The sequence below is a fragment of the Sturnira hondurensis genome, unplaced genomic scaffold, assembly GCF_014824575.4.
Source record: "Sturnira hondurensis isolate 20B ecotype Veracruz unplaced genomic scaffold, ASM1482457v3 Scaffold0015509, whole genome shotgun sequence".
Taxonomy (NCBI): domain Eukaryota; kingdom Metazoa; phylum Chordata; class Mammalia; order Chiroptera; family Phyllostomidae; genus Sturnira; species Sturnira hondurensis.
Window position 1 is genome coordinate 9,970,173 of NW_028088140.1, and position 21,537 is coordinate 9,991,709.

At 47.4% G+C, this 21,537-nt stretch overlaps 1 protein-coding gene across 5 annotated transcripts in view; it reads left to right on the plus strand.

Moving 5' to 3' along the window:
- IQSEC3 (IQ motif and Sec7 domain ArfGEF 3) overlaps positions 1 to 21,537 on the plus strand; it is a 122,706-nt gene that overhangs the window by 78,439 nt on the left and 22,730 nt on the right. For all 5 annotated transcript variants that reach the window (XR_005069210.1, XR_005069209.1, XR_005069211.1 and 2 more), the window contains exon 5: positions 491 to 652. Coding sequence is in view for 2 of the 5 variants with exons in the window: in XM_037064746.1 (XP_036920641.1) it covers positions 491 to 652 (162 nt within the window). In the remaining 3 variants the exon portion in view is untranslated. The remainder of the gene's footprint in view (positions 1 to 490; positions 653 to 21,537) is intronic.

The window sequence follows — 21,537 nt, forward strand, 5'->3', positions numbered from 1 at the left end:
CTTGTATCTTCACCATCCACAGGGAAGAAGGGCAATGGGGGAGACCACACCGCTGCTTCCCAATCTCATCCTCTCCAGATTTCAGGGGAGCTATAGGCAACAGGACACAGATAGAAAAGACCTTGGGGACCTCTTGGCAGGCCTTAGGAACCTCAGGGTAAGATCCAGGGGGGTGAGACAGGAAGAGAGAAAACACCTCTTTACCTGCTCTGGAATTCACTGTATTTGGCTAGACCTCCTTTTTCCCCCTTCCCGCCCCACACTGTCTTCACTCCTACGTGGGGAGGTTCAGGAGACTGTGGCCCTGGTGAAAGGTGCTTGCCATGGGGAACCCCTCTGCAATGGGAGGAGTTCTGGCATTTCCTGAGGATTCTTTCCAAGGACCTCCTGGCACTGTTTATGGATTCCGTGGGCTAGAAGAACAGGAAAAGAAATCATGGATGGCCTTGACTCACTCTCTACTCCTCCCCACCCCCATCCACACCCCCAGAAACCCTGACAAAGGCATCCAGTTCCTGATCTCTCGTGGCTTCATCCCTGACACCCCCATCGGAGTGGCCCATTTCCTGCTCCAGCGTAAAGGCCTCAGCCGGCAAATGATTGGAGAGTTCCTGGGCAACAGCAAGAAGCAGTTCAACCACGATGTGCTGGAGTGAGTGCCCCACTGATCTCTGGGTTCCTCTCCCACCCCAGGCTCCTGGCCCTCCCTCCATTCCCCTGCCCAGGATATGTGGAGGAGTCGAGTCCTCAGCTGCAGAAAGACTCAGGGAAGAGAGTCGGGGTATCTGCAGTCTCATCTATTTCCCAGAAATCCCCTCTCTGGTCCTAACAGCTCTTTGCTTGGTCCCAGGACCCACAACTCCCTATGGGAGGGAGTTGTCAACTCCCATGACCTTTAGTCCATCCCTGCATTCTGACTGGCCCATTTCCCTTGGAAAGTCTGTTTTTCATTGAGCACGATGTGTGCAGGGTGCCATCAGCACAGAAATAGTCAAAGGAGACAGAAAGGCCACCCTCAGGGGCAAGAGAACAAGTCTGGAAAAGAAGAGAACTGCCCATGCTGGGGCCGTCTCCACCTGGGGGACAGGCTCCTCAGTCCACCCTGTCCCCTCCACCCATCCAGCCTTCAGGCCCACACAGGCATCTGCCTGTTCCCCACCCAGGATCATTTTTATACCAGGGGAGGCAAATACGAGACCAAAAAAATGAAGGGGTTAGACTGAGGGTTTGAAATGGGAAAATACCACAATGATACACTGACCACCCAAATCACAACAATCAAAGAAAATTACTTTAAAGTCAAATAGATGGGAGGTGGAGTGGGGTGCAAGGGCTAATGTGCCACTTTGTGGGTATGAACAGGCCAGAGCTGCAGGGCAGAGGTGGCATTACTTGGGGCTGAGCAGCAGGGCCTTGCAGCACCCCTCCCCTGGCAAAGAGAGGGTGAGGCCCCAGGAAGTGTGCTCCAGTCCCCTGCTACTCCCCAGATGTTCCCTCTCTCTTCCACTTGATCCCTAAGCTCAGTTGTTCTTGAAGGTCATCGTTCCGTAGGGAGTCAGCCCCACTTCCCTCCCTCCTTTCTCCTTGGATACAGTCAGCAGAACTGTTTCCCCTGGGGTCCTAGGAGAGCCTCTCCTTTTTGTCCTGGCTCTTGGAGCAGCAAGGGCCTGCTACGCAGGGGCAGAGGGCTCCCCATCAAGGGTTTGGAAGAATGAGAGTCACCCAGCCTAGCTGGCAAGGTTGTCAATGTTCCTGGAGTGGAAGCTCAGAGACCTGGGTCAGTTTAAGGAACAGTCTTGGTGCCCTGTCTTCTGACAGGTCACTGCCCTCTGGGCCTGCATTAACGCACCTGCAGAGTGGGGATTCTGGGTTATGAGGGGTGGACCAGTTGCCCTTTGGAATCCTTGTCACATTCCTAAACATGCTGACCAAGTGCAGTCAAAGAGTGGGGGCTTGGATCCATCTGAGGGACCATGGAATCCCCAGAACCCAGCTCCTGCCTCTAACTCTTGGTGGCTTTGGACAGTTTGCTGTCCCCCTCAGATCCGATGGCTGAGATGCTCTGAGTGCCTTGCAAAGGAAAGTAAGCTGATGAAGGTGGGCATTTCCCTCTCACCCTCCTTTCTTCTCCCTTTACCTCTGGCTCGTCTTTCCCTTCACCACCAGCCCTGCTGACGGTGCCCCAAAAATGACAGGAAGAAGAGAAAGATGGAGTTTTCCAGGCACCTTACTTTCCCTGTTTTGTTTTCATTTGATTCACCTCTCAGGCTTTTTCAGTGGCGTTTGTCCCTTTTCCACTCTGTAGGAGAGTGAACGGCTGTGTCGTGCCCTATGATTCTGTCCCACACTCCCCCGGGTGACTCTGCTTTGTCCGTGTGCTCTGAGGACAGAGGCGACTGTTTCACTGGCAGGCCCTGACTGTCTGCTCTATGCTCTTCTGCCTCCCAAGTCCCCACATCACCTGGCCCTAGAATTTTAACCTGTCAGGCTCATATTGACCTAGAATGCTGGGAACACATGGTTCTCCAGCCCAGGTCACGCAGCCCAACACAATGAAAACTAATTGCCATCTTCCCTGGGAGACCGAGTGTGTGGGCTGGAGACTGAGACCCGCCGTGCAGCCTGTGCTGGCAGGGGATGGAGGCTGAGGACTGGTCTGGCAGCTGAGGCAGGCTCAGGCCTGGGATGAGGAGGCAGTGTGGTAGGTCAGAGGGATGGCTGGACCTCAGAGGAAGGGCCTGCCTCTGCACCCGGCTCTGCCCCTAGCACGCTGTGCAGCTTTGGGAGGCACTTGTCCTCTAGGCCTCAGTTTTCTTACCCGTAAAGCGAGAGGGTTGGGCTGTGTGATCTCAGAGGTCCCTCCAATCCCTGTGAATCTATTATTTTTCCCATTGCTCACTGCATTTGTAGCCCACTGGCATTGTGCATCGCTCACCCTAAATGTGGAGGCTATGATTTGTCATCCTGCCGAAGCATCCCTCAGGCTCCAGGATAGTGCTGGGGCACCCGAGCTCGTGGGAGAACAGGGCAACCATTCATCATTCACTCAGTATACACTGAGTGCCTACCTTGTGTAGGAAATGGGGCTGAGCTGGTGGTTCTGTGGCAGGGGTGGGTGTGGAGGGAGGATTAGGAATGGCTCATGACCTCAAGGAACTTACAGACCAGGTGTCAACTGGGAAGAAGAATGGAAGAGCCTGGAAAGGGAGGCAGGGGAGCTGGTCAAGCTCCAGCGGACACTGAGGGTTTGAGCAACACCCAGGACAGGGCTGAGCTCTAGTTCTACCCCAGTGAATGCCTTGGTCCCTCATACTTTGTCCTGCAGCCATGCAAGCCCTGGGCTCTGAGGTCCCAGCGTGTTCAGCCTCTGCAAGCAGAAAGGAGCCCTCCTTCCCGGAGTCCACAGTTTGCTGACCACCCAATTTGTCTTCAGTAAAGGGCCAGAAGAGAGAAGGTGGAGTAGCAGGAAGAGCCAGGCACTGGGCGGTTTGGCATTTCCCTGCTTCTCAAGCCAACCGTCCTGCTACCTTTCAGGGCCTTCTGCCTGTGTCTTACTCTCACCAGAGAAAACACATAAGAAAAGTCACCAGTGCCATTTTGCCCAGGCCTGAAAGGCTTCATTGGGATTCTACACAGCTCCCGTGCCCCCACCTGGTGACATTCAGCAAGTTGCATCCATTCTGTACAAAGCTGTTTGCTGAGTAAAAGGACGTAAATCACCCATCCCCCTGGAGAGTGAGACAACCCAAGCCACAACACTCTCCAGGAAGCAGGAGGACAGGAAGGGGAGAGGCTGACAGCCTCTGGAAGGAGAGAAGGTGGGACCCCTGAGACCCATCCTAATTCTTTGCCCGTGGGGACAGGAAGAAGGGCTATCAGCATCTGCCTCAGCTCTGACCTGTGTCTGAGAATCACAGAAGCATCAACATCACAGAAGCAGTAACATTTGCCTCCAGAATCAGGCCCTCGGGGCTCATAGGAGCTGAACTCTATCCTTTTGTGTCCTACTTCCATAGAAGACACATTCCAAGGAGGAATGTCTTCAACCAGGCTCTATTCAAATAATAATAGGTGGCATTCTGAGCTCAAAGGATCGTGTCCATTAGTGTTTACGTGGAAAGGGTGTTTTGATTTTTTAAAGAGAAACCAGCCTTACTTTCATTTGCCAAGTGGGAATAATATGAATTAGATCTTTTAAATGCGTATAAAGTACTTAACTTAGCACCTGACGCTTAGAAAGTTCTTTTTAAAACTTTAGCCATTTCTATTATTATCTTTCCCACTTGAAAGCACAAGGCATTAGATAGACACCTTCCCCCCAACACACACACATATATGCCCCACCCCCAACACAGGGAAACCACAGATTCCTCAGGTTTGGTTTGAGACCAAGTCCACTCCTCAGACAGCAAGAATTTGTGGGCTTCTGGGGAAGGGAGGGAGCTCATTTGGGGACCAGGCTGGACTCTGGGGAAGTCCTCCCAGTGCTGAGGAGAGAAGGGCAGTGGCTGGCCCAGCAGCAGGGTCCAGACAGCAGCTGGGATTAAGACCCTGTGGGCCTGAGAGCTGCTCCTGCGGTTTTCACATGGCTGGGAAATTTGGCTCTGCTCTATTTCCTTTCTATTCACTTCAGTGGGGTTGAAGGCCGGTGAATGGGGTCTGCGCCATGGCGGCAGTGAGAAGTCTCCTTCCTTGCCCGGGTGGTCTCTCTCATTGTGGGTCTCACACACAGAGGGCATCGGTATCTGTGATTACCACAGAAATGCATGAAGGGCGGCTTTTGGCGTGAGCTGCCAGAAGGAAATTTCCTGAGTGTTCCTTTTCTCTGTGTCTAATTCATTCTTTGTTAGAGATTACAGTTTGCCATTTTAGTCAGATTTCATTTTCATAGAAATGTGTTGGCCAGCGCGTAACAGATTTGTTCTTTTTAGGGGACATTCAGAAATGAAGACAGATTGTCTGTCAAACTCAACAGGCTGGAGGGCCTTTCATCACTAGGAAGACATTATTTGAGAACATCCTGCCCATAGTGCCGTGTGGGGCCTCAGAACAGTTGAGGAATTCCACGAGGAAGATAGTCTGAGGGCCCTGGTGTGTCTGGGGGAAGGTGCAGAGAGGCCCGAGGCAGAAAGGGATAGAGACTTGGGGTTATTTCCACTGCTCTGAAAACCAGACCCTGCCACCACCCAGAGGAATGGAAGAGGAGGTCTCTTCTAAAAGTGATGTTTTGGGGTTTATAGCCTTGACCTCCTACCTCTCCAGTGCCCTTCCCCCATCCCCAACCCACCCATCCACCTACCCCCCTCACCTACTGCCCCCCCACAGGTACATACACACAACACATAGATGAAAGAGTCCCCTTCCCCTTAACAGTAAAGAGTCATGAGCATTTAAGAGCCATTTACTCCTGTGGAGGTCTTGGGACCCCCAATGTGGGGTGAACAAGTCCAGAGTTGAGACTCCCTTTGGCTTGGTCACATTTATCATACAAACTGGGCTTTCCCCCCAAATGAACATACCTACTGCCCAATTCCTTCCTGGTCACTCAGGCCTTAGTCCTGGAGGGGTCTCTCTCAAGCCCCATGTGATATTCAGGTGTGGCTGAAACTGGCCGCTCTTAGAAGTGGGACTTAAGAAGAGGTTTCCTGGGAGTTTCCCTCTCCTGAGGGTTTTTAGGGTGACTGTAGATGAGTGAGCAGGCCTTGAGAAACAACAATGACAGCTCACATATAATATCAAGCATTTGCTGTGTCAGCAGGCACTGTTCCAAAGCCCATAACATGCAAAACCTCATCTCATCTTCGCAGCAACTCTGAGGTGAGTGCTGTGAAACTGTGTCGAGTGAAGGAACTGAGGAACGGAGGTCAGGTGGCTTGTCCACACTCACACAGCTAATCGATGGCTGAGACCTGAAGCCAGGCAGAATGTTCCGGAGCTGAGCTCTTAGGCCAACGTCTCCTGCATCTGTACTTCATCCCCAGAGAAGTGCGGCCTTCATGCCTTTATAGTCCCCGTCAGTGTGACTCATGCTGCTGGAAGACCCCTCAGATGTTCAGCGAGTCCAGCCCTCTCATTTTCCCAGGTAGAAACCGAGGCTCAGAGAGAAGAAAGGACAGTCCCCTGGCCAGTGGCAGAGAAATTGAATGGAATCAGGTACTATCCTTTGACTCACTTTTATTTGCTATGCTCTGACCCTCTCATCCGAGAAGAAGGCGGGCCTGGGAAACTGATCCATAAACCTTATGAAGTCTGTGCCAGATTCACTTTCCTCTCTCTGGTGTATGTGCAGTTTAAATGGTCAGTGGGCGTGTCTAATGGTGTGATTTTGGGCAGAGTTAACTGATGGTGAGGGAAAGGGCCTTAATGCCTGTGCTGGAAGGAAGGAACTTCAAGTCCTCTTACTTACCTGGCATGTCAATTCAGACTTGGTTTCCAGGTATGTAATGAATATTATCATTTATTAAGCTCTGTTCTATGCTAGGAACTCTACATACATTGTCTCCTTTAAAAGTCTGCCACCCGGCCCATTAGGTATTATAGATATCAGCTCCATTCTACAGGTGGGGAAAGTGAGGCACAGAGAGGCTAAGTGAATGAACAGCTGAATGATAGAAACCAGATTCAAACCCAAGGGCACCTGACACCAAAGGCCTGACATCCCATCTCACCCACTGTCACTCACAGAGCAGTGGTCCTCAGATGTGGCCCCAAACTGCGGTGGCTGCGGTGGCAGCGGCAGCAGCAGCAGCACCTGGAAACTTGATTGTGGCAACAATTCTCGGACCCCACCCCCACCTTCTGCATCAGCAACTATGGGGCCAGCACTTTGTATGTTAACAAGCCTGCCAGGTGATTTGGATGCCCACTCAAGTTTGAGGTCCGCTGGCAATCAGGGATGCTGCCAGGCCCAGCAAAAGAAAAATCATCTCAGGAATCCACACTGACTTCTAATGTGATTGGGTAGTTGAAGCTGAATTATTTTGGTTCCTGAATCCTCAAGGTGTGACTGGCAGCCATCTCCCGTAAACACCCTCAAACAAGATTTTCTTTGTCCTCATGTCATCACCAGAAATGCTGGCAGGTCCTCCTACATCAGCTTCCTTCCACTCCATTTTCTCGTCCACTTTGCACTTTTCTGAAAAGCCCTGACCTTTGTTGGCCATGTTATGAGTTCCGACCAACAAAAATAACTCTGGTGAATGGGGATATTTTTCACTGAGTTTTATGAGCCAAGGACTGCAAAAAATAAAACAAGGTTTTCTACATCCCATGGTACTGGGCGGTTTTGTTTTCCACCCTCCTCCTGACCTGAAGTCAGTTTCCACCCAGACCACAGGTCCCAGGTCTGCAGTGCATATACCTCCGCCTGGTCTTGGCCTGCACCTCAACTTCCAGATCTTTGTCTGCTCTCTCTTCAGGCCAGTTAAAGATCCCTGCAGATATCATTATCTAGTTTCGGCTCCCAACCAGTTCCTTTGTCTCCCAGACACTGTCTAACAGTCATGAAATAGTCAAGATGACGAAATTTATTTTGATCTACCTGCAATACCAACTGATTCCACACACAGATCAGTGTTGAGCCATTTTTTTCTCAGTTATCTCTTTACATACAGATGTAGGGAACATCTGTGCTGATGTTTCCCCCACCCTTGTGGGGTACTCGCTGCAGCTGCTGCAGATACCCAGATGCCCACAGGAAAGAGGGAGGCCTGCACAGAAACCGCCCCACACCAATCTCAGTGCACTAGCCCATCAGTGGCCCTTGCCGAGGCAGGTCCAGACGAGGTCAAGTGGAAGCCATCTAGTCAGCCCCTAGTCAGTCAGTCAGTCAGTTTGCTTGGATATCATCACTCACTTGCCTGTGCAGCTGCGGGAAGAGGGAAGGACGTGCACTCCACACTGCCACGCTGTCTGCCATCTGGAATCTACAGGCCCATGACCCTAGCGGCTCATCTAAGCGTCAGGTCAGCTCCAGATGGTTTTGCACAGCAAGCCAGTAGGCCCAGAGATCCTGGATCACCAGCCAGAGCTTCCAAAGGCACTGGCTGCTGGGTCCTTCCACAGCCATCTACGTTGCCCAGGGTCTCACTCATTCACTCATCCTACAAATGTTTATTGGATTCATAAATATGGCAGGGATGCAGGATTCAGAGCACTGCCTCTTCCTGCAGGAGCAATAGCCTCGTGGGAAGACAGGCAGGGAACTGTTAAGACATGGGATACAAGTGCACTGGTAGACAGAATACATGTCCAGCATTGGGTGGGGTCAAGGAAAACTCCTGGAGAGACTGACGACTAATCAGAGACCTAGAAGGTCAGAGGTGGGGGGCAGGAAGAAAGAACACCGTGTGCAAAAGTGTGGAGGCAGGATAGTGAGCCAGCAGGAGGGGAGCCAAAGGGGCAGAAGAAGCTGGGAAGCTAGCAGTGCCTGGTGGTTTTGCTGAGGAACCCAGATTTTCTATATGGGACACAGGAAGCCCTTGAAAAAAAAATATAATCAGAGGAGTGAGTGACAGGGCCAATGGTATCCTACAAGGGTTGTTCTGGAGATGATTTGGAGGCAGTGAGGCTGGTTAGGAGGCTCTTGTAGTCATGTTGTGGAGAGAATGATGCCCTAAATCTCAGCTGTGGCCTCAGGGAGGGTACGAGTCCATGGAGCCCAGAGGCATGGAGAAGCAGTGGGCCTGGCGGCCAGACCCCAGTGGACAGCCTCCTGAGCACTGCGATCTCAGTGCACTCAGTCTCTGCACATGGTGTGTTTGTGTTTCGGGCCCAGGACAAGCATGTGTGCAAATTACACTAAATAAACGTCCATATATCTTCCGTTTCAGAGGGGAGGAAGATGCTGGATTTGGGGACTTTAATTTGAAGAATTCCTCAAACCAGACATCATCAAATATTTACTGAGAACAAGTTAGAATATTAAATGCCAAGTAAAACATAAAGTGTATACAACCTGAGTTCTCTTCCAGATATGCTAGCACAACCTGTGGCCATGTGAATATTGCCCATGACTGACACTCAGACAAGAGCAGCTAGACACATTCCACAGGCCAGACTCAGAAGTGGGCTGATTAAGTTCCAGTCAAATGCACAGAGTTGAGTTTACATGAACCCTCCACACGCAGCAAGGCAGTTACTTAAAATGGTCTTTTATAAATAATACAGATCAACAGAAAAGAACAATAACTAGTTAGGGAACAATAATAAAGTAATAAAGATAAACTCATCACAAGAGATAAACACAAGAGTGGTCAGCGTGCAGTTGGCATGGGGAGCACTTGGAATGGGTGAAGCCCCCTAGAGAAGAGCAGTCAAGGGGAGAAGGGAGCCTAGCGGCCAGCCCCCCGTTAGAGGGCAGGTGGATGAGGGGGAGGACACCTGTGATGGGAGAGGGTGCCTCCAAGAGGAAAGAGTAACCTAGGGAAGAGTGGTGTGGTGGAAGCAAGAGAGAGGAATGTTTTAGGAATGGAGTGATAAACCATGTAGAGGGCTTCCAGGAGGCTGGTGGAACAAGGACATTGGACCTGGCAATGTGCTATTATATTTAGCAATGTGGCAGCTGGTGGTGGCCTTGACAAGAGGTTTAACAGAATGCTGTGGGTAGCTGTTTGGCTGGAGCTGGGTGAAAGAAAGTGAATGGGTTTGAGAAAGTTGAGTCAGCATAGGAGGGATGGCTTGGCTAGAAGTTTGGCTCTAAAGAGTTATAGAGAAAAGGAGTAGGTTCTAGAAAGCAAAAGGTCAAAGCAGGGTTTTCATTTGTAAAATAGAAAATAATTTAGGTGCTAATGAGAATAATTTAGTAGAGAGGAAAAACTGATACTGTATGAAAGAACATCTCAAACATAGTGTGTCCAAAACTGAAGTCTCCATCTCTCCTCCAGCACCTGTGTCCACCCTATCATCAGCTCACCCTGATAATGAGCACCAGGCCCCCAGGTGCCAAGCCAGAGCCCTGAGACTCATGACTGACTCCTCCGTTTCCTCACTTCCCACACACCTCCATCACCCAGTTCCACATGGTCTTTCTCTGGGACGTATCTCAGGTTGTCCATTCAATGTGTCTCCACTGCTTCCACTTTAGCCCAAACCCCACCTTCTCTAACTTGGACCTCTGTAGTAGCATCCAGCTGAGCCCCTGCTTCTTTCTTGTTCCCTGCCCTCCATTTTCTATTCATGCTCTCCCAACAGCCAGAGAAGACTTTTTGAAACAAACTGAATCATATCACTCCTCTGCTTATACCCTTCCATTGTCTCCCACTGTGTTCATTACAAACTCCAAAATTTTTCTTGTGACTTACAAAGCCCTTGACTGGTCAAACCCCCGCCCACCTTCCCAGCCCCATAGTCTGCCATTCTCTGTACCCCCCCTTACTCTCTGCATTGCAACTTTGTTGACCCTTTCTAGATCCTTGGGAGTTCTTTGCTACCATAGGGCCTTGGCATATATGCTTTCCCTATTCTGCCTGAGAGCTCTTCCCCACTCCTCCTCTTCCCTTGGTCAGCTCCTACTCATCTTCCAAGTCATATCAAAAGTCATGTTCCATCTCAAAAGTCACATCCTCAAAGAGGCCTCTCTGGGCATACCAATATAAAATAAAATTATGTCTCCTTTGTCCTCTCGTAGAACCCTGTTTTTCTCTACATAGGACTTGTCACGCTTAAAATGAAATGATTACTTTAAACCTGGTTTTTCTCTCTCATCAGGACAGTATCTGTGTTTGTGTTGTTTGTACTTTCACCAGGTCCCTAGCATAGCATCTTGTACACAGGAGGTATGAAATGCATGTTGGAAGGAAGGGAGGGAGGAAAGGAAGGGGGGAGGAAAGGAGTAAGAAAGGGAAGGAGAGAGGGAGGAAGGGCAGACCAGAAAGGGGAAGGTAGGAGGTCAAGGATTTAGTCTGCTGCTGTGACCCGTGTGCCCAGCCAGCTCTGAAACTGCAGGGTGGCCACACAGACTCATGCTGACTACTGACAATGAAGTGACTCCTCACATATGACTGGCTGTGGCTGGTTGTCCCCCCTCGACCCTTCACAGGCTCCCATCAGGCATCTGGGTAAGGTAGCAGCCTCCAGGAAGACCCATCAGGGCTGGATGTTGAGAGAGGAAGCCGGCAGGCTTGCCTGGACCTGGAGATACCAGCAAGGAATTTGACGTGCCTAGTCCCCCTGCAGGGCCACCTCTCTTGTGAGCTTCAGTTTCCTATATACATACAATAAAAAATAACAGGATAGAAAAATAACAGGATAATGGTTAATATCACAGGATTGAGAAGATTGTCATTATACACTAAGTGCGGCACTAAGAATAGTACTCAGTGAATGAGAGTACAGAAAAGATCCCCCACCACTAGCGTTAGGAACCCCCCACCCCAGTGAAGTGGAGAGGGCTCAGAGCAGGGGAGAGGCCTCCCGAGCAGGAAGCCAAAATACCTGCTCTTCGTAGTTGTGGAAACATGGAGCAAGTCCCTTTGTGGTCTCAGTTTTGCCTTCTGTAATATGAGGAGGTTGCACACCAGAAAATACCACCCAGAAACACGTGCTCTTTCTCACCTTAAAGATGATCAAAGAGGAGAGATCGTAGTTGGCTGTTCTGGGTGAAGGCAACAGGATGAATTTGAAAAACTGTCAACAATCTGCTCCCCACAAGAATTCCAGAGTGACAAAGAGAACAGGGAAGGGGAGATTTTAAGTGCAGGTAGATGCTACAAAATAATAGAAGTAACGGAAAAGGATGAGAAGTGAGGAAAAACAACAGAGGTCAAGGTGCAGGCCGAAGCTTCTACCTAAGGGCCAGAAATAATCATGCCACGGGGAGGAACAGGATAGTGGGTGATTCCAGGATGATGGGAGTCCCCTGAGGTTTGTTGGAGAGCGCAGCCTTGGTCCAGCCATCTGCCCCAGAAGGCACAGGCCCTGCCAGGAAGATTCTCTGGGAGGCATGGGAGAAGCAGTCATTGTGAACTGTGTTCTAAAGCCAACCAGAACTGATGCTCAGTGTCCTGACATCCCTGAGCAACTTCAGAGCCTGTGGAGACCGACTGCGGGCCATCTCTGCTCAGGTCCTTGGCAGAGAGTGTCAGGGTGCAGAGTCCTGAGAGGCTGCCTGGTCCAACCCGAGCCTACAGCGGGGAAGACATCTGTCTGCTAGGGGCTAATAGTGCCTTTCCGCCATCCAACACAGCTTCTTCCTTCCATCTGGGGGTTCTGCAGAAAATGCTGAGATTTTTCCTCCTAGAATCTGAGAACCCCAGGGCAACAGCTGCCCATTAAACACTGCCACCCTGTGGTGGCGATTGCAAGGAGGAAGGCATGAAGTATGTGTGTCTCTGTGTGGCTGGGGGGTGCAGCATCTGTCTGCACCACCATCCATCCTTCCTCACCATTCCCACCACAAAATCAGCTCCCACAAAAGCTGGTGGGGATGCATGTGCCTCCATGAGCTGCTGCCCTGGTGGCCTATGAGTCACTGGGCTCACATTTTAACAGCTTCCACGTGGTCTGGACCCCACCTCCCCTTGCACTTAGCTCAGCTATTAGTTTTCAATCTGTGAGAACTGGCTGGAGAGCTTTGAAGAACACCGACTCCCAGGCCTCGCCTCCAGATATTCTGCTATTCTGGGGTTCAGGGATCTACATTTTATTATTTTTTCTTTTTTTAAAATTTATTCAATTATTATTCAAGTACAGTTTTCTGTCTTATACTCCCATCCCAGCCCCCCCCCCAGTGCTCCCCACCTCCGTCCCATTCCACACCCCCCCATAGATTTTGTCCATGTGTCCTTTATACTTGTTCCTGTGAATCCTTCCCCTTTTCCCCTGAAATTCTCTCCCCTCCCCACTCTGGTCCCTGTCAGCCTCTTCTGTATTTCAGTGTCTTGGGTCATATTTTGCTTGTTTGTTTGTTTTGTTGTTTAGGTTCCTGTTAAAGGTGAGATCATATGGTATTTGTCTTTCATTGCCTGGCTTATTTCACTCAGCATAATGCTTTCCAGTTCCATCCATGATGTTGTAAAGGGTAGGAGCTCCTTCTTTCTTTCTGCTGCATAGAATTCCATTGTGTAAATGTACCATAGCTTTTTGATCCAGTCATTTACTGATGGGCATCTAGGTTGCTTCCAACTCTTGGCTATTGTAAATTGTGCTGCTATGAACATTGATGTGCATAGGTTCTTTTGGATTGGTGTTTTAGGGTTCTTAGGATATACTCCTAACAGTGGAATTGCTGGGTCAAAAGGCATATTCATTTTTAGTTTTCTTAGAAAATTTCCTATTGTTTTTCATAGTGGTTGTACCAGTCTGCGATTCCACCAACAGTGAACTAGGGTCCCCTTTTCCCCACAACCTCTCCAACACTTGTTGATTGTTGCTTTGTTTATGATGGCCATTCTGACTGGTGTAAAGTGGTATCTCATTGTGATTTTAATTTGCATCTCTCTGATAGCTAGCAATATTGAGCATCTTTTCATGTGTCTCTGGATTCTCTGTATGTCCTCCTTGGAGAAGTATCTGTTCAAGTCCTTTGACCATTTTTCAATTGGGTTGCTTGACTTCTTAGACTGAAGTCATGTAAGTTCTTTGTATATTTTGGAGATTAAACCTTTGTCTGAGGTATCATTGGCAAATATGTTTCCCCAAACAGTTGGTTCTCTCTTTATCTTAATACTGTTTTCTTTAGTTGTGCAGAAGCCTTTTATTTTGATGAGATCCCATTTGCTTACTCTTTCCTTTATGTCCCTTGCTCTGGGGACATGTCAGTAAAAATGTTGCTGCGTGGAATATCTGATATTTTCCTGCCAATGTTCTCCTCTAGGACTTTAATGGTGTCACGGCTTATATTTACCTCTTTTATCCACCTTGAATTTATTTTTGTGTATGGTGTAAGTTGGTGCTCAAGTTTCATTTTTTTGCAGGTATCTGTCCAGTTCTCCCAGCACCATTTGTTGAAGAGGCTATTTTTACTCCATTTTATGTTGTTGCCACTTTTGTAGAATATTAGTTGACCATAGAGACTTGGGTTTAATTCTGGGCTCTCTGTTCTGTTCCATTGGTCTATGTGCCTGTTTTTATGCCAGTACCAGGCTGTTTTGATTACAGTGGCCTTGTAATACAGTTTGATATCAGGCATTGTGATCCCTCCTACTTTGTTCTTCTTTCTCAACTTTGCAGCTGCTATTCGGGGTCATTTATGGTTCCATATAAATTTTTGAAGTGATTGTTCTATGTGTGTGAAATATGCCATTGGTACTTTAATAGGTATTGCATTGAATCTGTAAATTGCTTTGGGTAGTATGGACATTTTGATGATCTTAATTCTGCCAATCCATAAACACGGCATTTGTTTCCATTTGTTTGTGTCTTCCTTGATTTCTTTCTTCAGTGTTGTGTAGTTTTCAGCATACAAGTCTTTTACCTCCTTGGTTAGGTTTATTCCCAGATATTTTATTTATCTTTTTGCTATATTGAATGAAATTTTTTCTTGATTTCAGCTTCTGCTGCTTCATTTCAGCTTCTGCTGCTTCAAGGCATCAAAAATGCCTTTGATTTCTGGATATTGACTTTGTATCCTCCTGTTTTGCCAAATCCATTTATTATGTTGAGCAGTTTTGGGGTAGAGTCTATAGGATTTTCCATGTATACTATCATGTCATCTGTAAACAATGACAGTTTTATTTCCTCCTTTTCGATTTGGATGCCTTTTATTTTATTTTCTTGTCTGATTGCTGTGGCTAAAACTTCCAATACTATATTGAATAGAAGTGGTGAAAGTGGACAACCTTGTCTTGTTCCTGATCTTAGTGGAAAAGCTTTTAGTTGTTGCCCATTGAGTATGATGTTGGCTGTAGGTCTGTCATATATGGCCTTTATTATATTGAGGAATGCTCCCTCTATTCCCACTTTGCTGAGTGTTTTTATAACAAATGGGTATTGTACCTTATCAAAAGATTTTTCCGCATCTATTGATAGGATCATGTGTTTTTTGTCTTTGCTTTTGTTTATGTGATGTATTACATTTACTGATTTGTGAATATTGAACCATCCTTGCATCCCTGGGATGAATTCCACTTGGTCATGGTGTATGATCTTTTTAATATATTGCTGGATGCGATTCGCCAATATTTTGTTGAGGATTTTAGCGTTTATGTCCATCAGTGATATTGGCCTGAAGTTTTCTTTCTTTGTTGTGTCTCTATCTGGTTTTGGAATTAGGATGATGCTGGCTTCATAAAAAGAGTTGGGGAGTTTTCCCTCCTTTTGGATTGTTTGGAATAGTCTGCGAAGAATAAGAGATAGCTCTTCCTTAAATGCTTTGTAGAATTCTCCTGTGAAATCATCTGGTCCAGGGTGTTTGTGTGACAGGAGTTTTTTGATTACTGCTTCAATTTCATCTGCTGTTATTGGTCTGTTCAGGCTTTCTACTTCTGAACAGTAGAAAAGTTTTGGAAGATTATATTTTTCCAGAAATTTGTCCATTTCACCCAGGCTTTCAAATTTCTTGGCATAGAGTTCTGCATAGTAGTTTTTTACAATCCCTTCTATTTCTGTGGTGTCAGTTGTTATCTCTCCTCTTTCATTTCTGATTGTGTTTATTTGTGTCCTCTCTCTTCTTTCCTTGATGAGCCTACTTAAAGGTTTGTCTATTTTGTTTATCTTTTCAAAGAACTAGCTCCTGGATTCATTGATCCTTAGAATTGTGCTTTTAGTCTCTATGTCATTTAATTCTGCTCTGATCTTGGTTATTTCCTTCCTTCTACTTGCCATCGGCTGTCTTTGTTGTTGTTCCTCGAGTTCTTGTAGGCGTAGGGTAGGTTGTTTGTTCGAAATGTTTCTGTCTTCTTTAGGTAAGCCTGTATTGCTATGAACTTCCCTCTTAGGACCGCTTTTGCTGTGTCCCATAAGTTTTGTGTTGTTGTGAGTTCATCTTCATGTGTTTCTAGAAACTTTTTCATTTCTTCCCTAATTTCATTCTTGACCCATTCATTGTTTAATAGCATGCCATTCAGTCTCCATGATTTTGGGTGTTTTGATTTTTTTCCTGTGGGGTTGGTTTCCAATTTCAGTCCCTTGTGGTCGGAGAAAGTGCTTGGTATGATCCAATTTTCTTGAATTTGTTGAGTCTCATTTTGTGTCCTATCATTGAAAATTTTCCATGTGCATTTGAAAAGAATGTGTACTTAGCTTCTTTGGGATGAAGGGCTGTATATATATCAGTTAAGTCCATTTCATCCAGGGCATTGTTTAATGCCACAATATTTTTGTTGATATTTTGTTTGGAGGATCTGTCCATTTTTGACAGTGGACTGTTAAAATTCCCTACTATAATTGTGTTGTTGACAATATCCTTCTTGAAGTCCTCTAAGATTTTCTTTATATATTTGGGTGCTCCTATATTGGGTGCATATATATTTACTATGTTAATGTCTTGTTGGTGGATTCTTCCCTTGAGTATTATGAAGTGACCTTCTGGGTCTCTCTTGATGGTCTTTTTTTGAAGTCTACTTTGTCTGATATGAGAATTGCTACCCTGGCTTTTTTTTTTCTTGTTTGTTTGCGTGAAAAATTTGTTTCCAGCCCTTCACTTTTAGTCTGTGATGGTCTTTTGTCCCGAGGTGGGTCTCCTGTAGGCAGCATATGTGTGGGTCAAGCTTTCTTATCCATTCAGCTATTCTATGTCTTTTGATTGGAGCATTTAATCCATTTACATTTAAGGTTATTATTGATAAGTACTTATTCATTTCCATTATTTTACCTGTGTTCCCCTCTCTCTCTCTTTTTTCCTTCCTTTCCTTAAAGCAGTCCTTTTAGTATTTCTTGAAGACCTGGTTTGGTGGAGGCATATTCTTTTAGACTTCTTTTGTCTTGGAAGCTCTTTATTTGGCCTTCTATCTTGATTGAGAGCCTTGCTGGGTACAGTAGCCTTGGTTGTAGGCCTCTGGTTCTCATTACTTGGAATATTTCTTGCCATTCTCTTCTTTCTTGCAGTGTTTCCATTGAGAAGTCAGTAGCTAACCTTATTGGGGCTCCCTTGTATGTTACTTCTTTTTTTCTCCCTTGCTGCCTTTAAGATTCTCTCTCTATCTTGGAATTTTGCCATTTTAATGATGATGTGTCTTGAAGTGGGCCTCTTTGGGTTCCTTTTGATTGGGACTCTGTTATTCCTGGATTTGTGTGGCGTTTTCTCTCATCAAATTAGGGAAGTTTCCCATTCTTACTCTTTCAAGTGGGTTTTCTATCCCTTGTTCTTCTTCTTCTCTGGTATCCCTGTTATTCAGGTATTATTACATTTCATATTGTCTTGTATTTCTCTTAAGCCCTTCATTCTTTCTGAGCCTTTTTTCCTTTTCTTGGTCTTTCTGTGAGTTTTTTTCTACTTTGTCCTCCAACTCGCTGATCTGATCTTCTGCTTCATGGAACCTGCTTTTGATTCCTTCTACTGTGTTCTTCAGTTCTGAAATTGTATTCTTCATTTCCTTTTGGCCTTTGCTGATAGTTTCTACTTCCTTTTTCATGTTGATGTAGTTTGCGGTGAGTTCTTTGTAGCTCCTCTCTAGTTTCTGGTAGCTCATTGTGAGCTCTTTGAATTTCCTGATGACCATTGCTTTGAATTCAATATCTGATAGTTGACTTGCCTCTATTTCATCTAACATTCTTTCTGAGGCTTTCTCCTTTTCTTTCATTTGGGGGTGGTTTCTTTGTCTTCCCATTGTTTGTGAGCCTCTTCTTGTTAGCCTCAGCTTCTTAAATTGATCTGTTCTGACTCCCTGGGTTTATGGTGTGAACTTCTGTGATAGAATACCTGTGAAATTCAGTGGTACAGTCTCCTTCAGGTATCTTGATGTTCTCCACTTCCACCTACTCCTTTTTGTGTGTGTGTGTGATCAGTTGGAGGGGGAAGCAAAATGGTTTATGACAGCAGGAGAGTACTTTATGGTATTTACAGTCACAGTCGGTAGAAAAGAGATAGAAGATCTGTGGGCTATATATAGTGTTAACCGTAATCTTCAACCCAATTAGCTACTTTTAAGAAAGGATGGACAAAGGATAAGCCTCTTGTTGTGGAGGGAAGGGTTGTGAGTTTGATCTAGAAAGCAGTGAGGTTGGGGGTGGTCAGATTTTGAGGTAAAGTGAGAGTAAAGAATAGTAAATAGGTGTAGTGTGTGAGCAAGTAGAGTTAATCACTACTGTAATAGAATCCAGGAACCTGGACAGTGGGCTAAGATCCAAGAGATGTGTTGTGAAGTATTTATGGTTGTATACAACAGCTATCATTTATAATAACATTAGAGCAACAATCATATGACAGACTCTATGTGATCTGTCTGAATAGGGGGTATAGAGCTTTGGGTAGTGTGCTAAAGGGAAACAAGTGGCATGAAGTATAGAAAATTAGCAATGCATTGTGGAGGAGAGAACAGGGGAAACCTGTCAAATAATACAATATAACCAACCAAGACTAAGAAGCCTATACAGAAAGAGGAGGAATACAAAGATACTATTAAAATATAAAAGAAGTGAGAATAATGAAAAAATAATACAAGTATGCAGCAACTTGTGGCTTCTCTGCTATAACAAAGTGAAATTTGTCTCTATGTCTCTACTGTTGGGATGCTCCTTTTTTGGGTCCTACTCTGGTCTTTTTGCCATTCCCAGTTGTTCATGTCTCTTGTGCATAAGAGAAAACAAAGCAAGAAACCAAAAAAAAGGCAGGAGAAGGGAGGAAGAAGCGATAAGTTTGGAAAGAAAGGAAGAAGGACTAAAACAGGAAAAAAGAAAGGAGAGGAAAAAAGTATTGAAAGATAAAACAATAATAAATTTAAAAAGATATAAGATTACTAAAAAAAAAAAGTTACCAAAGGGGAAAAAAGAAGGCCACCAAAAAAAAAAAAAAAGAAAAGAAAAAACAACCAAGAAAATGTTTCTTACTGGTTTCAAACTTTCCAAACCTGTTTTTCTGGTTGTAGCAAGCTGAAGGTCAATTGATGTAGTCTTTCTGAGAGTGCTTTCCCAAGAGCTAGTCTCTCCCCAGCGCTCTATGAAGGGGATCTAGGTTCTTTTCAGAGCACCTTCCCGGGGGTCCTCTCTGTGGGCTGGGGTGCAGGCGCCCACGGGCCCGCCAGGCTGCCTGGGTCCCGCAGGACCTGGCACAGTCCTTCCCAGTCCTGTGGTGGAACTCAAGTGCTTCCACCCCTCCTCTGGATCGCTGCCAGGCTGGGTGGGAAGCAAGCCAAGCTGCCGTTGCAGGAGAGCACCTCAGTCCACTTTCAAAAAAAAACCCCCAGAAAGCCTGCCTTTCAGCCCAGCTCAATTCCCAGCCAGACTGGTGATGACAATGCTCCTCTCAGTTCTCCCAGGCTGGTGACCACAAAGTCCGCAGTTGAACATGGCCCTTTGTCCTTGTTACCCTCTCGGTAAACTCAAGCAGACAGGTCTCTGCCTGGTGTTGCCCAGCCTTGCTTAGACGGGGAGGGAGGGAGCTGATGACCCAGCTCTCTCCCAAGGACCCTGCAGCAGGCCCAAGGCTCCCAAAGAGTTTGCTGTCGACCTGCCGAGTGCCCAGCTCCCAAAGAGTTCATGGCAGACGCTCCCCGCACTGTTCTCAGACCGATGCCTCTGGACCCCAACCGTGGTGGTGGCACCGAGGCCGCTAGGCGCTGGCCGAGGGTGCCGGCCACCACCACCACTGCTCTTGTCTTTACTCAGGTCCCCGAGACCCCACTGACCTGCTGCTGTCTGGTCCTTCAGCATCCATCACAATCTCTGGTCTCTTATTTTCATAAATGCTGGGGAACTGTTGGTTGATTGCGCTCTTCCTCAGTAGATCTGCCAGGATTTTCTCCCATGTGTACGGGAACTGGAATCTGCTCCTTCCTACTCCATCGCCATCTTCATAAATGGGATCTACATTTTAATAAGCCTCCTTCCAAAGATATGAGATGTACAGACTGTCCTGCCCCACAGCCCAGAAGTCTCCCCAGAAGGCGTCATCCCCGTGGTGGTGACTGATTTAGGTAGCACTCCCCATTCATGGGCTATGCTTCCCCCTCGCTGCATCTCCTACCCCAACCCTCAACTCTCAGGCTCTGGGCTCATTACTGGAGCTCTCAGTTGCAGCCCTGAGTGAGTGAGCTGGCTTTGTGTCACCGGAGTGAAGAGTAGGAAACTAGACCTACTAGTTGGTTGGCCAAGCAGACCCCACCCTCTCCCAGCTGCTCCATTGCCTCCTCCTATCAACTGCCCACAGTGCGGGAGCCTCTGGGCACCTGCCTCCTCATCATGGGGTGAGGGCTTGTCCAGAGCACTGGGGCAGAGGACACATGCACAGAGGGTCTGGAAGGGACACCGATGAAGGGTGCAGGGTGTAGGACCTCAGGGCTCAGGGGCCTGTAGGGAAAGGACAGAGGCAAGTCTTGGGGGGTGGGGCAGTTAGATGCCGGGCCAGGGATCTAGGGGTCATTCTGGGGTCTACCAGAGGGGCAGGCTCTGAAGACAGGGTTGGCCAGGCTGGAGTTCATTGCCCTTGTGCATGGCCTTGAAAGAGTCAGGATGGGAGTCCCTGGAGTGGAAGGCTACAATATGGCTTCCCCTCCCCCACTTCATGGCCAGGCCCACCCGGGCCAATCTTTGCTCTGTTACTCCCATCGTTGCTTCTGTCTTGTCCTGTCCTGTCTCCTCCTTCTTTCTTCCTCTGTCTCCCTCTCCCTCCTTCCATTTTTTCTCCTCTTTTTCCTGTTTTTCTGTTGTTCTCTTTCTCTCCACTCTTTTTGTCACTGTCTCTCCCTCTTCACCTCCTTGCCTCTCTTTTACTCTCTTTGAGTGTCTTTTTCCCTCTGTCTCTCTTTCCTTGTTCTGTCTGTTCTCTCACTTAACTCTCTGTGTCTCCCACTGTCTGTATCTCTACCTCCTCCCTCCCACTCCTGTCTCCCTGGCTCAAGACTGATGGGTTCACCTCCTCCGGACAGACAGTATCCCTTTATGTCTCAGTCATGCTGGATTTATAACTCCTGGCTGGAGTTACCTGGCTGGGCTGGGCTACGGGGACATGCAGATGTGGGCACCAGGATGTGGATCTCAGAGGTCACGTTCCACCAAAGGAGGTGAGAGGGCTGCCAAGAAACTAGGTTAAGCCTGGAGGCGCCTACTGCCTGGCTGTTTGTGTCAAATGCCCAGATGCTGGCATTGACAATTCTCGAGCTTGGGCCCAATTCTTGCCTCCCCCTCCCAACCCCTCTCTCACCCACACTATCCAGTTGGACAAGCCTGAGAGAAAGCTGGGTTTGACCAAGATGAGGACAGGCTCCCAGCATGAAGACAGCTGTCCTCCTTGCCCTGGGGTGGGGGAAGCAGAGCCTCTACCAGTTCTTTCCTCTCTAGAAGTCCTTGGGGATGCTCTCTTCCCCATGGTCCCCCTGAAAGGAGTGGTCCAGGATCACCTCCTCGTGCACAGGCATCTCTGCTTGCTTTCCACTAAAAACTGACAGCAGAGCCAGGGCTGAGTCAGGATCTCTGCACAAGCAGTGGCCTGACACAGGAGCCAGG